Consider the following 16,841-nt stretch of genomic DNA (forward strand, 5'->3'; position numbering starts at 1 on the left):
TTTTTTGCATGGACATTGAATGATTGATTCATCTTAGCTACACAAACATCAAACACATACATTTGTCTAAAGTAATCCAATCATTTAGTCAAACATATTTGGCACCCACAACTGAAATGATTGTATTATATTATATAAAAAATATTCCTGTCCAAACATGTGCTGGATTTCAAAAGGAATTCTGTATTCCTTTGCAAGCCAGTGCCTTGTGGGTAGCTTTGCAAAAGTCTGGGTAAGTTCCCAGGTTTTCCAGAAATATCAGCAGAAGCAGTTATTTCATTTTTGGAAACCTGGGGATTTACAGTAAATAACTATTAAGTTCCAATAAATGTAAATAATTACTTAACAAAATTAAGTTAGTTGACTTAAATATTTAGATGTAATCAGTTTCCACAAAAGTTTTGAGTATTCTGAATTTATAAGGTTTTACTGTGTAGGTATGGTGGCCCATTTACATCAGGTCAACAACAGACAGCACATAATGTAAACATCCGACTATTTCAGATACCTTTTATTTTTTAATCCAGACTGGGCCTCTATGAGATGTGTTCAGTTTGCTTAAATTATTGCTATGTTTCTGAACTATTCATTCTGGACGAAACTCATTCTGAATTTCCACTGCACTTAATCAAAACGAGTAAAACAAAACATGTTTGTTCTTTTCAACCAGGCGGTGAAATAACCTTTCACTGAACTTTCTGTGTTTGGTCATGTTTGGTTTGAAAAAGAATATCCACTGGAAAATATTTAACTGAGGCTAAGTAGTTTAAATGTGTAGGGCCTGGCACATACACAAAACCATGTAAACACTAATGCTTGTGCCTTTAGATAGGCAGAACAACTCTCATATTTCCACTTGAATGCCAGATCAAGTGAATGCCAGATCTTTTTCAGAGTAGATATGATTGGTACTAAAAACAATTAGGCAAATAAAGCAAAACTAGTCTGCTTAGCTAAACTTAATTCTATCAGAAGCCTGATAATTTCACTGGGAGTCAATCTGCACCACAGCAACAACCTCAGAAATTTTGAAAAAGACAAGATGCAGCACATTTTTTGATTCCTTCGTTGAGCAAATAATCAGTTAATAACAGATTTTCTAAATATACAAAGATCTCTGGTCACGTTTTATCGTTACAGGTTTGTTGAAAATTCTCCTGCTATGGTTTTAAACAGATAAGCAACAACAGCTTTTCAGCAATACTGAAGAACCATGCTGATATATCAGTAGCTAGCCCATGCTGGAATCTCTTCATTGTTTTCAGTAAGAACGTACATTCACAAAGGCAAATGTATATTACAACCAACATTAGCACTTAATGCAAAATCTCCTGAAAGAAACATTGTATTGAGGCTGAAAAGAAGCTAATCAACCATATTCCAACCATTTATTATTGACCTAACAACTCATGATTTTTTCTAGCAATATGGCTGTGTCTGGACACCAGACATACTATTTACATATCCAAATAAGGTATTAAAGTGTCTCAACTAGGCTACCATCAGGCTACTTTAAAGGTAAGGAAATAACATACAGCCACCAGAGTACACTATGTGATGAAAAGGTTTGGAACAGTTCTGTGAACACCAATGTGTCAGAGGATATATGTTCCTGTAAAAACTAAACATGGCATAGTAAATATCAAACTGCATTAAACCTGTATTCATGTATTACCAGTACAGCACCTTAAGAATGTTTGAGTACAGTTTATTAACAGTCTCTGGCTTGCGCTCTATCAGTAAAATAATTTATACCAGAAGAACATGTCTTAGTTCATGGAGTTTGGATCCAAACTGCTGTCTGTCCTATTGTGTTTACAAAAGCAAAACATGGAACTTATGTCCAACGCAAGTAATCCCCACTGACGAAATAAAGACGTGATATGATTAACGGTAGAAGTATGCACTCTGTTGCAATTTACAGGAAGGCCAATGTTGTGCAGGAAGGAAGAACAATATTCAGTTCAGATTTCAAGAAAAGGGAGGACCCAGAGGGGGAGACTTGGTTGCATCATCCTCATGGGAAACACCAGTCTCCTGGCCCATTGGTAATGGCACCGTCCATTCCCCCCTTTTCTCCAAGATGTTACACTCTGTTATGTCCATGTCCATTTCAATAGCTGCCTTGCGACTATCATCTACCTTTCCTCCATTTTTGTGCTTGTCGTCCACCTTGACTTTTCCACATCCCTGGTCCTCATCCACCTGCCCTTGTCCAACATCTTGCTCTTCATATACTACCTGCTCTACTCTGGCCTCCATGTCCTCTGTGCCCATGCAGTCTTCTTGAACCAGCTCCATTGGTGACTCCACCTCCAGATTCTCAGGACCTAGCAGGGCCTCTCTAAGAGTACCCATTAGCTTTGACTGGATTTCTGCCAGAGTCTCTGCCATTTCCTGGTCCCTCTGTCCAGGGACCACATCAGTAAGGTGGAAGGATTGTTGCAGCAAATCTGGCTGTTTCTCTATACAGGCCAGGGCCTCCACTAGCCAGGCCACTAGCAGTTGCACCAGGTCTTTCTGAGTGGCTCCTGCTGCCCCGCCCTGTGCAGTCAGCCAAGCCCAGCGGGCCAGCAGAAAGCTCTGCAGCACAGGCCTCACACACATTTCCAGGGGCTGGAGGCGACAGGTGCAGCCAGCCGGAACCACGGCGGGCAGGGTAGCAGTTGCACCAAGGGAGGTCAGAAAATCTTTAGACATGTGTCCGCGATGGCTGTCCAGGATCAGCATGCCTTTGGTCCTCCTACTCTGGTCCAGCATGTGTTTGCGCCACACTAGAGACTCCCAAAGAGCCAGCTCCTCATCCCTGGTGAATCCCTCTACTTTGGCCTTCAGCAGGACAGAGTTGGGCAGGCCTTTGTCCTGCATCTCAGGGAGCTGTCCCTTGAATAAGACCAGGGTGGGTAGCATGGTGCCATTTGCGAGAGCTGTCAGGTAGATGGTGACCAGGGGATCTCTAGTTCCTACCAGCTGGAGAGCCCCTTCTTTGTCAACCTTTGCAGGATCCGTAAGAGCCTCAAAGTCTACGAAGACTGAGAGCTCATCCATGGCAGCTATGTCTGTTTGGGGCAGATTGTGGGCCTGGATGTGCTTATGGGTGAACTTGGTATAGGAGTTAATGTTGTCCTCCATGGAGCGTGGCAGGCGGCGGCTTACCATGGGCGTCTGCCCAACAGCCTGCCAGCCAAGGCTGTGCTGAAGCATGAAGCTCACTGCCCAGTCGTAAGAGATGCGGAAGGAGCTGCTGTGTCCGCCCTGGCTGTGAATCTCAGAGGCCCTCTGGAAAAGGTTCTTCTCGTTGACCGGCAGCTGCTGCTCTCGCTGTGCCATGACCCACTCAACCATGCGCTCGACCGCCTCTCCTTTGCCGGGTCCCCGTCCGTCGCGCTCCAGCTGCTTCTCTTTCTCCTTCAGCCAGGCACGGATGAGACTGGGCTGGGTGGAAAGCTGCTTGGCGGCTTGACGTACCCCGCAGCACAGGGCAAACAGCACAATCCTCAGCAGACGCACAGAGAGAGTGTCCTCCCTTTCCTTAACCACCGGGCGTTCTATTGGAGGGGCAACAGGAGGATCGGCTAGGACGGGCTGCTGTTTGGACTCCCCTTCAGGAGAAAGATCACATTTGTTCTTGGCAAGAACTTCAAACTCAGCCTCTTCGTCATCTGTGTCTGTGGCCACGTCCTCCACCGGGGCCATTGCCTCGTCCAGGTCACTCTCAGGACCTAAGGGGCCCCACTCACTGCCGTCATCAAAGCGATCTGCTTCCATAGTGTTCCTATGGAAAGACAAAGCAGGAAAGAGACCAGTGGTAAGAGGCATAGAAAACACACACATTAATATAAAACATAAGTGGAGTGTGGACACATCAACAGGTTAAGTACCTCATATCCTCATTGATGAATCCAACCTTAGGGGAGCCTGTAAAAAAAAAAAAAGAAAAGACCAGATAAGAATCTACATTTCAAGAGAAAGCATTTGCATCTAAATGTAGTTGGTACAACAAAAACATCTCAGTGGAACTGCTATGACATATCAGGTACAATATGCAGTGTCTCACAAGAGTGAGTACACCCCTCACATTTGTGTAAATATTTGATTATATCCTTTCACGTGACAACACTGAAGAAATGACACTTTGCTACAATGTAAAGTGAGTGTACAGCTTGTAGAAGTGTAAATTTGCTGTCCCCTCAAAATAACTCAACACACAGCCATTAATGTCTAAACCGTTGGCAACAAAAGTGAGTACACCCCTAAGTGAAAATGTCCAAATTGGGCCCAATTAGCCATTTTCCCTCCCCTGTGTCATGTGAATCATTAGTGTTACAAGGTCTCAGGTGTGAATGGGGAGCAGGTGTGTTAAATTTGTAGCAGAGTGTCATTTCTTCAGTGTTGAAAAGATATAATCAAATATTTACAAAAATGTGAGGGGTGTACTTTTGTGAGATACTGTATATAATATCCATCACCATTAGACCCATTAGCTTCACTCTCAAGCAATCGTGGTCAATGTATTTGACTTGTATTATTGTTTATTCTCCATGAGGGTTACTAGTTTTAGGATTTCTTATACATAGTTTAGGTATTATTAAAGATTAAACTACAATGCGTGCATCTTCAAAGCATCAAATAAATGATTGACCTAAGTGGTGGGGTGAGAAGCCATGATATTCCCAGAAACAGCTGGGGCGTTTGCACAGGTTGGCTTTGCAAACGATGCATCCAAACACACTCTCATGTCGGAGGTTCTTCAGATTGCAGTTCTTGCATCTCTTGGTCTTGGCAGTGAGTTTAACCAATCTGTGCCTCAGCGTATTTGGATTGCCTTGCAGTGCAACATCTCGCAATCCAGCTGATCCCTCCTTAATTTCAGAGTGAATGCGCGCTTGTCTCTCCGCGCACTTGGCTAGCTGGTGCCCTAAGCGCTTGCGAAAGTTTGCCTGGGTAAAAAGACCATCCTGCACCCATGGTGGAGGGTTGTCTTTACGGCTCTCCCGCAGCACTATAAAGGCATTGACTATGCTCAGATTGACAAGGAACCAGAAGAGGCTACGCCAGTGCTTGTCTAATGGCAGACCCCCAAGAGGATTGCAGGCCAACAGCTGTTTGCAGATATCCACCCCTCGCATATTCTCCTGCAGAAGTCGGAATGCTAAGGGCCGGTCAATGGGGCTTAGTTCGCCTACTTTGGTCTGAGACTTTCTCCACACTGTGTCTGGCTGCCCCGGAACAGCATTGGTGGATAAGCAGCCCATCTCCTTTGTGTCTTTCCAGCGGGTGGCCAACAAGGGTCCAAACTGCCTCTGCAGGTAGTCCCCAGGCTTCTTGAGCTGACCGTGCTCCCATAGTTCCCTAGGGAAAATAGGACTTGGCGGAGGAAAGGAACTGGAGGCGTATATGCCCTCGTCCAAAAGGTTGTGCATGAGGGGGACAGAGGCCAGGGAGCTGCCCAGGAAGAGCTGGTGGTGTTTTTCCTGGAGTCCCTCCACTAAGGTGGGCACTACACTGAACCCCAGTTCCTTCACATTCTCTCTCCGCATGTGGACCAGAAGTCGGTGGCAGTAGCCCGATTTGGAGTCACACAGCAGCCACACCCCTGGTTGAGCCTTGGGGGACCCTTTCGCTTGGCCAGCCTCTGTCTCCAGGCTGGGCAGCAGAGCTCGGTCGATGGTCAGGCAGCGGTTGGGTTGGTAGGCTTTCCACATGGAGTCACCTAGGATATTCAGCAAAGGTCTGAAGACACTCAGCATGTCACAGCCACCCTCCTTCTCCTCCGTGGAGATGAGCGTGCTCCCCATCCGGATGTTGGTGGAGATCTGCTGGAAGCGCTTGACGGACATAGCCCTAAAGAACGTATGACAGTTGTCGTAGTGCTGCCATGACCAGTAGTTGGCAGGCTCTGGGAGGCTCTGGAGGCCCATGAGAATGCTGAGACCTATGAAGCCCTTGATCTCGTGAGCGGTGACGGGGACCCAGTCCAGATCACGCTGCCCAAGAAATTGGCAGGTCTTGGCATAAGCGTTGGTCTCGCTGGCAATGAGCTCCATGAGCGAGTATGGAAAAAGCAGGTTGAAGTAGTCTATAGCATCACTGTTTTTGTGTAAGGAATGGCAAGGACCACAGCTCTCTGTGAAGTCAAGGATGGTGGCTAACTGGCAGTCGCCTCCACTCAGCGAAGGTTCCCTCCAGTTCTCCATTAACGCCCATTCAGGCTTCACTTCTAAATCCTCTCCAGTTTCCTCCTCGTCCTCTTGGCAGAAATCAATGTCTGACTCCAGATATTCTGTGGGGGAGGGGGGATCACAGGAACAACAGTTAGTCTTCTGCTCCACAGAGCCAAGTTTACACAACTTCTCTTTTATAAACACCAAGGGCCATTTCTTTTAAGGTCATCGCAACTCCACTTTTACAACATCATGTGGATAGAAAGAAGAAAAATAACCACTTCTTCACTGACGAGAAGTCTGAAGTTAAACGGTAGAAGCAAACAGATTGGTATGCAGACTTTCCTTGATAAGACATTCCTCTGCAGTGGTAATTTTTGTACTCCACACATTTTCCCATTTACTTTGGCACAAGCATGCTTTGGAGTGGCTTTTTGTACAAAATGTTTGCCAGGTCCTTTAGTGTACGAGCTAGCAACGTGGGAAGCAGCCATGTAGAGTCCATTTACCTCACACTTTAATGAAGAGAAGGAGTATATAGTAGCAAACCAGTGTTCAGTGCTGTTGTGAATAGGTGTGGATCATCTTTTGCAACATTAATTTCCGTAGACAAATGCTCTCACAATTTTCCCTCAATATTATATTTTTGGGTTTTACAATGGCCTAGGTTGGTTCAGCGGTTTAAGCCACTGCCTTCAATGCATATATACAGCTACAGTGTGTTTGAATTCGAGCTCCTGCTCTTCAGCAAAAACTCACTCTCTTTCACCACTTTCCTTTCCAATAACCATAACACCCTGAAAAACACATAGGGCCAATAGGGCCTTGCGTCATAACTCTACATCAGGTTTGGGACAGTCAAAATCAAGGCAGCGCTATCAATCATCCCAGCCTCTGCTAGACCCCCCACCCAAGCACCGTTGGTGTGCCGTGACCAGGATTCAAACCCCTGAACTTGAGAGAGATGTCTAGCTTTTGATTGGCACGGTGTCACCCCGAGGACCTAACATTTCCCATGATAATGTACCAAAAGATAATCTACCAAAAACAACATGCAGTAGTGATGACTTATTTATGAAGTGATATAAAGCTGCAACCTTCACTTGAGAGGTCTAGATTGCCTACCTAAACTTGTACTGGTTGCTTCTTCAGAATTATGGCTATTTGAATTTCCGTGCCTTTATCACAATCAAGACAGGGGATTCAGTTTCTTGTGCTTCACTTGAGCGAGCAATACTGGATTATAAAGAACGTGTTTGCTTCTTATGTTTTAGAGGAACATGTTCATTTCTTTACAGTGTGACAGTTCTGGTCCATTTAATTGCCCATGTTTTTTCCAGGTTCTTGTTCAATGTGCATTGCACATTGCGTTGTATTAACATGTACGCTCCATCTGGGTATTGGTATGGCCTACTTGTTGATGTTTGACAACAATTAATAGCAGCAACTTTTTTTAGCACTGTGCAATTCCAAATCTGGAGGACCCTCTGAATGTTCACCCCCTGAAATGTTAGCCTCTTCCCAAAACCATAGCTTCATATCTGGTCTTAGTTACTTAGATCTTGTGCATACTCCCTTTGGGAAGTTATGATCATTGTCAAGATCTCGTGTATGAGGCCTATCGCTTTTTACAATTGTATACCCAGTTATCCTGTGCAAAAAAAAAACACATTTACATCAGTGAAGTTACACATCAAAGGAACTGGTAGTACTCGAAAAACGTAACACCAACACCGTACAGCAAGAAATCTTATCAACTCATGTTGCCATTATGCAAATTCTTACAAAGACATGCGTTATATAAATAAATATATTTTTCATCCTGGTTATAACCTCATGCAGTCACCTGGTAGTCTTGCAAGCTCACATTCTGTTTTCCTAATCAGTCCGCTAATTACAAGGCCATGCGGTTTATGGACCGTAAATTATCAATGTAGTGTACATTATTATAAATATTTCTAAATAAATAAAAAAGGAATAGTTAGATTTTTTTTTCTTCTAAATAGTATGTAATAGTTAATATGGCACGTTTCAACACGGCCAGCAGTCGTGTGTGGGAGCTTGAAGACACCCACCCTTTGGTGTACAGTTGCTGGAGCCGTGGCCTGGGAACTGGCCCAGGTGCTTGGCCATCAGATCCCCCGTCTGAGAGACGAAATCACAACCTGCACAACGCAACTTCAGGTAGCTGTGTGGGACAAAGGGCGAGAGGGTTAGAAGGTGACAGACACGTGGCGAGATGAAGACCAAAGCCGATTAAACGGAAAAATGTATGCATTACCAAGGGGGTGGCTGCTTGTGCAAGGGAACGTGGTTGGTTTTCATACTCGGGGCGTGATTTCTGCAACCGGAAGAAATAAACTTAATTCAGCTTTCCAAGTCATCCACGGCCGAGAAATAAAGTCGGCTTGACTAATGAAAGGCAATCTGTTATATAACAGTTTAGGTAATGCGCTCGACTGACGTGATCATGTGGTCCGCGTAGGAGCGTGAGCAGCAGGTACTGTAGGGACACACGGCACAATGGACGAAGGTGGGGTAGTGGTCGGGGAAGCTGGACACATCCGCGCTGCACTCCATACACCGCTGCTTGTCCACCGACACCCTGGAGAAGTCACACACAGAGCTCAGACAATTCAAGGACAATGTGAATTAATGCAAAGAATATATTCAGAAGTATCATGAGAGAAGATATAGAAGATCCTCCACGAAGACGCGTGCAACAGTACAAACTGGGGCTCCGATTCCTGAATGCTTATTGACTGATAGCCGCGGTATATTGGCCATATACAAACACCCCGTAGTGCTGTATTGCTTAAATATAGTGTATTAGTCACCTTTGTTTCTGAAACTTGGTGAGCAGTTCCAGCTGCTTAGTGGATTTCCTAGTGATTATTTGCGTGGTTTGTGGAGATGTTTTGGGCTGATGTTGTTTGTGTTGCACGTGGTTAACGCTGGCCTGGCCTGCCTGAGGTGTGGGGCCTGTTGTCTTATAGTCAAGAGGTATATTCTTCGGCAGTGCTCCTTTGTGGTGAGCATACGCTCTGATGGTCACCTAAGCAGGGACAAGAACACAAGAATGTTTAAACCCCACTCAACTACAAACACAGATTCTCCTATGAAGCCTTTCTAGATCTATGGGATTCACTGGGGTTTTTCTGGGTAACCGGTCGGTCCAACAGGCACATGTGCATCTACAATTTGGCGGCGTTTCTCAGTGTGGATGACACCAGCTTGTGGACTGATCCAAGAGATGAGGCGGATCTCCAACTCACTTTGGTCCCAGGCTGCAGGCCCTCTAGCAGCTTGGGCTTCCGGAAGGTCCTGTGGTGACGCGTCTTGTGTTCCATCCTGTCTGAGGAGGAGACGAACTGCAGCCGGCATTTGTTGCAGTGGCTCAGTTTACTGCCCTAAACAGTCCGGGTTGAACGCAGAAGAAACTGAAAACATGCTTTCTTCTACATTGAAATATGCTGCCTTTACGCAACAGACCTAGACTGCGCCTGGTTCTGAATGACGACACGTCGTCCATTAAAATGGTTGACTGATAACAGGGTTTGATCACAGACTTGATCTGTATTCACTTCAAGTTTATTTGCACTAAACATGTTACTATTAGACATAATAGATGGAAATCTATTTATATATAATAGATGGAAATCGCTTTATTGTATTGGCCTGGGTTGTTGGTCTACCTGGTGCCGGACAAAGTGTTGCTGGTAGGAGTTGGGACTCTTGAACACCTTCAGGCAGTACACGCAGAGCTGGTTGCATGTCATTGCATGAGCGCTACGGAAGTGGTTGAACACGTCCGAATAGAAAGAGGACCGGTACCCACACACCTTCAGAACAAAGCATAGGACTGATCAAAGTTTGGTTCTGAGTAAACGGGCAGCGTCTACAGTCACGTTTAACTGGAGGCAAAAGGTCACCCACCTGGCAGATATAGGGCATCTCTCCTGGTTTGTGGGTGCTCTTCATGTGATGCAGGAACACAGGTTCACTGTCAAAAGCCCACTCGCATATCTTGCAGCAACCTGCAGATTATTGCACATACAGAACAGCTGCTCATCTTAGATTCTGAACGCTGTCATCAGAAATCTCGCAGGACCAACGACAGTCAATCAACAACGGACCGAAAACAACCGCGTGGTAGGATGTGAAACTGTCCGTGCTTACTGGAAGTCTGCATGGGCCCGTGGACATTCTCCATATGGTGCTGAAGCTGGGCAGTGGTAGAGAACTGGCGGAAGCAGTGCTCACAGAAGGTCAGTGGGTCCACACCTTGAGTCATCTCTGGGTGTTGCATTATGTGGTCCATCAACCTGCCGAGCGCCAACACACATAGCTAACATCACCCCGGGCTTAGTTAAGGGTTCCACTGAACTAAGCTGAAGAAGGGTTCGAGTAATGTGGCAAATTATCAAATACAAACCTTTCAAACATCCGCCCCTAAATCAGGGGAGGGCAAACTTTTTGGCCATGGGGTCCAGATGAGAATTGTGAAATTCAATGGAGGGCCACATTTGTTTTGTAATTTAATAAATGATTTGCAGGCCAGAAAAGGGCAGTTATTACAAGATGTATACAGTAGGTCCATCATAATGTCTAAATAGATGTATAAGAGTGGGCTGGTGAGTTATTTTATTACCTACCACGGGCTGGATGGAATTGCGGGCCTTAGTTTGCCCACCCCTGCCCTAAATGTTGTCACTCCCATTTCACTTGAGTGTAAGTGTGTGAGTCTAGGGCAGATGACATTCACACCTGATGTTGCTGTTGGATCGTTTTGGGCAGAGTATACATTTGAAGGAGAAGGTGAGCTTGGAGGTCTGGCTGTCGACCGGTGTTGGTTCGCCCTCGAAGCGGCCATAGTAGAAATCGTCCACTAACATGACCACTTTGGGCATAGGGTCTGGATTGGAGGTGGGGGCCCGTGGCCGGTCTGAGGCGGGATTCAGAGGGCCAGCACTGGTCGAAGGCTTGGCAGTATTGACCAGGTCCGGACAGCAGAACTGTGAAGGGGGAAATGTAATGCATTGACATCAAGATCATAATTTGAGGAGAATGTTCATGGTTTAATACAGTGGGGAGAACAAGTATTTGATACACTGCTGAGTTTGCAGGTATTCCTACCTACAAAACATGTAGAGGTCTGTAATTTCTATAATAGGTACACTTCAACTGTGAGAATCTAAAACAAAAATCCAGAAAATCACATTGTATAATCTTTAAATAATGAATTTGCATTTTATTGCAGGACATAAGTATTTGATCACCTACCAACCAGTAAGGATTCCGGCTCACAGACTTGTTAGTTTTTCTTTAAGAAGCACTCCTGTTCTCCACTCATTACCTGTATTAACTGCACCAGTTTGAACTTGTTACCTGTATAAAGACACCTGTCCACACACTCAATCAAACAGACTCCAACCTCTCCACAATGGCCAAGACCAGAGAGCTGTGTAAGGACATCAGGGATAAAATTGTAGACCTGCACAAGGCTGGGATGGGCTACAGGACAATAGGCAAGCAGCTTGGTGAGAACTGTGGTGAGCAGTTGTGAACTGTTGGCGCAATTATTAGAAAATGGAAGAAGTTCAAGATGACGGTCAATCTCCCTCGGTCTGGGGCTCCATGCAAGATCTCACCTCGTGGGGCATCAATGATCATGAGGAAAGTGAGGGATCAGCCCAGAACTACACAGCAGGACCTGGTCAATGACCTGATGAGAGCTGGGACCACAGTCTCAAAGAAAACCATTAGTAACACACTACGCAGTCATGGATTAAAATCCTGCAGCGCACGCGAGGTCCCCCTGCTCAAGCCAGTGCATGTCCAGGCTCGTCTGAAGTTTGCCAATGACCATCTAGATGATCCAGAGGAGGAATGGGAGAAGGTCATGTGGTCTGATGAGACAAAAAATTTGCTTTTTGGTCTAAACTCCACTCACCGTGTTTGGAGGAAGAAGGATGAGTACAACCCCAAGATCACCATCCCAACCGTGAAGCATGGCAGTGGAAACATCATTCTTTGGGGATGCTTTTCTGCAAAGGGGACAGGACGACTGCACCGTATTGAGGGGAGGATGGATGTAGCCATGTATCGCGAGTTCTTGGCCAACAACCTCCTTCCCTCAGTAAGAGCATTGAACATGGGTCGTGGCTGGGTCTTCCAGCATGACAACGACCCGAAACACACAGCCAGGGCAACTAAGGAGTGGCTCCGTATGAAGCATCTCAAGGTCCTGGAGTGCCCTAGCCAGTCTCCAGACCTGAACCCAATAGAAAATCTTTGGAGGGAGCTGAAAGTCCGTATTGCCCAGCGACAGCCCCGAAACCTGAAGGATCTGGAGAAGGTCTGTATGGAGGAGTGGGCCAAAATCCCTGCTGCAGTGTGTGCAAATCTGGTCAAGAACTACAGGAAACATATGATCTCTGTAATTCCAAACAAAGGTTTCTGTACCAAAAGTTCTGCTTTTCTGATGTATCAAATACTTATGTTGCAAATTACACTTATAAAATGCAAATTAATTACTTAAAAATCATACAATGTGAGTTTCTGGATTTTTGTTTTAGATTCTGTCACTCACAGTTGAAGAGTACCTATGATAAAAATTACAGACTTTTACATGCATTGGAAGTGGGAAAACCTGCAAAATTGGCAGTGCATCAAATACTTGTTCTCCCCACTGTATCTGTGATTTTCTGAAATGTTTTGGGTGAACATAATAAATCTCCTTACACACATATGACCTTGAAGGGCTTCTGGCATTTTATACTGGGCTCCACATCGGGGACATATTTTCAGCACCTGATCAGCTTCAAAACAAACAACAGGAACCATTCTTCCAACGTTCTGGTCAATGAAGGGGTCACTTTTAGAACTGGCAGGCACATGTAGGGCATAGCAGACCTGACATGGATGCACTTACTGTACCTTTGTTGCCCTGGCTCAGGTGCGGTGCCACAGGCCCACTGGCCGGGCTGTTGTTCACCTGCAGGATCTGTGATTGGACAGCGACTGGGGCTTGGTTCAGTTTCACTGCAGCACAGGGCACAGCAGAGGTGCACGATTCAAGAGGGGGTCACGACTTGGTTCAACAGCGTTCGCATTAGATGCACGTGGGCTACACTCACGTATCTGAGGCTGTGACGCAGGGCAGTGTATGGTGGTCCGTAGCCCCGGGGTGACCGGGGTGGCGTGGCCGGCCGACCCAGCGGTACGTACGGTGAGGGTGGCAGGAATGTGCACGGTGGCAAATGTGCTGGCTGGCACCTGCGTCGCGCCACCACTGGGGGCAGTGCTGTGCCTAATCTGCGCAGGTTGGGTCACAACCTGGGGCATCCCCATAGCCGGAGCGAAGAACTGCCCTCCAGGGCCTGCCGTAGGAGACAGGCAGGCCATTAAACGAGCAGTGTTACGCTAAGATCCGGGTATACAGCCGACACACAAACATGCCGCTCGATATTGCTGAGCTGTAAAAACAGAGCAGGGATAAAAGGGTAGGAGGTATATTTACCAGACAGCAGAGTGATTGGTCGAATCATCTGCCCTTGTTGTAAATTCAGCACTATTCCCATAGGCTTCTGTGCAGGTCTCACATTTTGGACAGGAAAACCCTACGACAGACGAAATGACGAGAGAGAAAAGACCAGTGAAACACATTTTTACACCCAGCCACCCCCCGTGCTCAGTTTAAACAAATGCAGTGTGTACCTGGGTGAAGAAGATCTGCTGGGCATTGGCAGGGCTGGCACCAGTGTTTCCAGCAGCGGGCAGCAGCATGGTGCTCAGGCCCGTGGGGGTTTGAATCTGGATCAGCTGCTGTCCTTGGACCAGGCCGGTTGGCATCAGGGGGGGCACACTGGGGGACCCAGTGGGGACCATAAACTGAGGTATCACTGATGACACCACTGGGGCTAAGAGACACACAGGGGACCACTTAGTGTTTAGTCAGTGTCAGGGGCCAGATCGGAACAGTCATCAATAAACCACCACGTTTATCCCCTTGAACCTCAAATCCCTAGAAAGTTATCACAGACCATGAATCAAAGGGTTTTCAACTGGGAAAAACACAACGTCTTGACCATCACACCATGCGGAAATTCCTCATCAGGACGAACTGACACAGTTTTAAGTGGTGGGTACGGGCTGTAACCTCAAGACCAAGAGTCCGTCTGAGTTTAGTGTGTACTGTATATTGTAATCAGTGTTGCCCCTAAAAGGTGAGGCTGGTCTGAGCGTCTGACGGTTAATGACTGTGGTGTATAAAGCAGGTGTAAATTCTCAAATTCGGAGCATCTGAAGTATTTCTAAAACAGCTGTTATTGCGGTTTGTTTGGAGTGTGACACCATCTTTCCCTAAAAGGTCAACTCACCTGCTGTAGGGGTGAGTAGCGAGGCAGATGACATGACTGGGTTGGAAACTTTTGCCGGGACCTGCTGTGCACCCGAGGAATTGCCTGGGTGTACGCTGGGAACTGCAGTCTTTTGGGCGGTCGTAAAGGAGGCATCACAGACTGCGTGAAAAACAACAGTTAAGTGCAAGACAGCAAGATAAAATTAAACTATATTCACATTGACCTTTAAAATGCGTTCAAAAGTCAAGAGCGGAAGTGATCCGTCCGTCACTAGGATGTAAAAAAAAAAAAAAGAGTTTGCCAGTAGGCCTCTGTGGCAGTAGGTATGCTCACCATTGTCATTGTCACCTTCGATGAATTCCAACTCCTCCTCATCCACGTCATCATACATCTGTTGCCATGGCTCCAGCTCCTCCTCCTCACACTCCATAAATAAATCGCCATCCATATTGCTGAAAGAACCACATGTATAATAAACAACAAATGCACAATGAATAATTAAATATGTAGTAAGTTAATACTCAGAACTTTAACCCTTTTCACGTATGCACCATGAACAGACCCAGAACACCCATTAGATTCAAAATAGCCATATGTAGAATGTAAGCTAAATGTATCACTATTATGTTTGTGATAAGGCAGTCCAACTAAGAAAAAGTTAATCACAAAGAATTTGCTCAAATATGGCCCCTAAATATTTTTTCCATTTAAAAAGATGAGTATTGTGCTACAGGCATATAATACTTTTATTGTAAGAACTGGAATTTTTTATTTCAGAATTATTCTTATAGGCATTTAATTAACATAACAAAAAGGAATGAATGCTCCCAATGTTGAAAGAATGAACTGCCTCTTTGGATTCCAAACAAAAAAGAGCTTTTAAAACTGTCCAAGTATGTCACATAAACACTCAATATGTTAACTATTTCAATAACTTCACACATTGGGCTAAACACACAATCTATTACAGTGTCATGCTTATGTCATGGCATTAATGTATTCATTTTGACAGCCCTAATTAGTGTCCCTCTTCTTGATGACAACTTGACTCATACCTAGTGATTGATTGATTCATGACAATTGGACGCTTAGACTTTGATTCAGTAATGTAAAAAAATATATAATCATGGCTCTGTAGCAGCAATTAGCAATGTACTTGTATATTCACTACTCGTGAATATATAATTATATACAATTAAGTGTATTCACAGCCCATTTTTTGTAAATTTGAAGCATGTGCTGGAGAAATTTGAAAAATTGAGAAACTACTCTTAACTTCCAGTACATACATTATTATACTTAACAATATAATTTTTACAGCGTTGGTTTATAATTGTTATTACAACATGGAGTAGCTAAGCTCTATATTTTCGTTTCTATGGTGGAGAATCATATTTTTCAAAAGAATGCCAAACCAAAAAAAAAAATGTGCAAATCATACACCTGTAGAATTACAACATATCTGCTGATTGGCCCTTCAAATTTGCCGAAATTGAATTTATAAAAACATACCACGAGTTTCTTTCAGTAACAAGCGAAATTAATCTACTCAGAGTTAACCTATTCTTCTCGATTTTGTGATACGAATACTCGCAAGATTTCTGGCAACCAGGCTATTTCAGAAGGGAAAATAGTTCGCAGCATTCATATGTTGCATGTCTGCAACAAAATAGCTGTTCCTTCAGTCAAACAAGTTATGCAGTTGCATTACAGTATAAATTCTCATTTTAATGCAATAGCTTCCCTCCAAAAGATAATAAAAAAAACTAAATTCAAGAAAACCGCCCGGCAAAAATTTAGGGGAACAGCATTCTGCATTGGCGTAATGTTACAACACTCACAACGTGTAACCGATTGATGCCTTGTCACTGCGACGTATATTGTATCCATAGTTTCTCGTCAAATACTAATAAGTGACATACAAAAATGAGAACAAACAATTTAAGTTAAATAGTCTACTTACCCTTCGAGAAACAAAAAAAACTACACACAAGAACACGCAGAAATTATTCGCGGGCTAGCTACATCTTCCCCATTAGAGGCATATTCATCCGCGTAAAGAAGGCAGGCGTTTACCTTTTTCACCAAAAGACATTGGCTGAAACAAAGTTGTACGCCATTTCCTCTTTAAATTGTGCACTGTGGTTGGCTTCCATCAATGTAAAGAAGAAAGGCGGAGCAAAGTGTTTCAGGAAGTATTTTCTGGTAAAACTGCGTTGTTTGGGAAAATTACTTTAAACACGTCCAATAATTCAATTAAATTACTTTTTAACACCGACATTAGTAATTAGTGCATCAAATATATTTATTTTAA

At 44.7% G+C, this 16,841-nt stretch overlaps 1 protein-coding gene across 2 annotated transcripts; it reads right to left on the reverse strand.

The window, feature by feature from the left end:
- Positions 1-1,374: 1,374 nt before the first annotated feature.
- On the reverse strand, positions 1,375-16,575 carry pogzb (pogo transposable element derived with ZNF domain b). 2 transcript variants are annotated; one of them, XM_034288796.1, is made up of 20 exons: positions 16,491-16,575; positions 14,861-14,979; positions 14,546-14,686; positions 13,884-14,086; positions 13,687-13,786; positions 13,304-13,546; positions 13,104-13,208; positions 12,909-12,985; positions 10,932-11,179; positions 10,344-10,489; positions 10,101-10,201; positions 9,860-10,006; positions 9,440-9,574; positions 9,002-9,219; positions 8,629-8,769; positions 8,446-8,505; positions 8,240-8,352; positions 4,643-6,283; positions 3,882-3,918; positions 1,375-3,775 (listed from the first exon to the last, which is right to left on the reverse strand). In XM_034288796.1, the coding sequence occupies exons 2-20, from the start codon at positions 14,973-14,975 to the stop codon at positions 1,972-1,974; spliced, it is 5,775 nt and encodes a 1,924-aa protein (XP_034144687.1). In that variant the 5' UTR covers positions 14,976-14,979; positions 16,491-16,575; the 3' UTR covers positions 1,375-1,971. The 2 variants fall into 2 exon arrangements, with proteins under 2 accessions (XP_034144687.1, XP_034144688.1); XM_034288797.1 differs by lacking the exon at positions 4,643-6,283.
- Positions 16,576-16,841: the final 266 nt, after the last annotated feature.

This window comes from Esox lucius, chromosome 20 (assembly GCF_011004845.1).
Source record: "Esox lucius isolate fEsoLuc1 chromosome 20, fEsoLuc1.pri, whole genome shotgun sequence".
Lineage (NCBI taxonomy): Eukaryota > Metazoa > Chordata > Actinopteri > Esociformes > Esocidae > Esox > Esox lucius.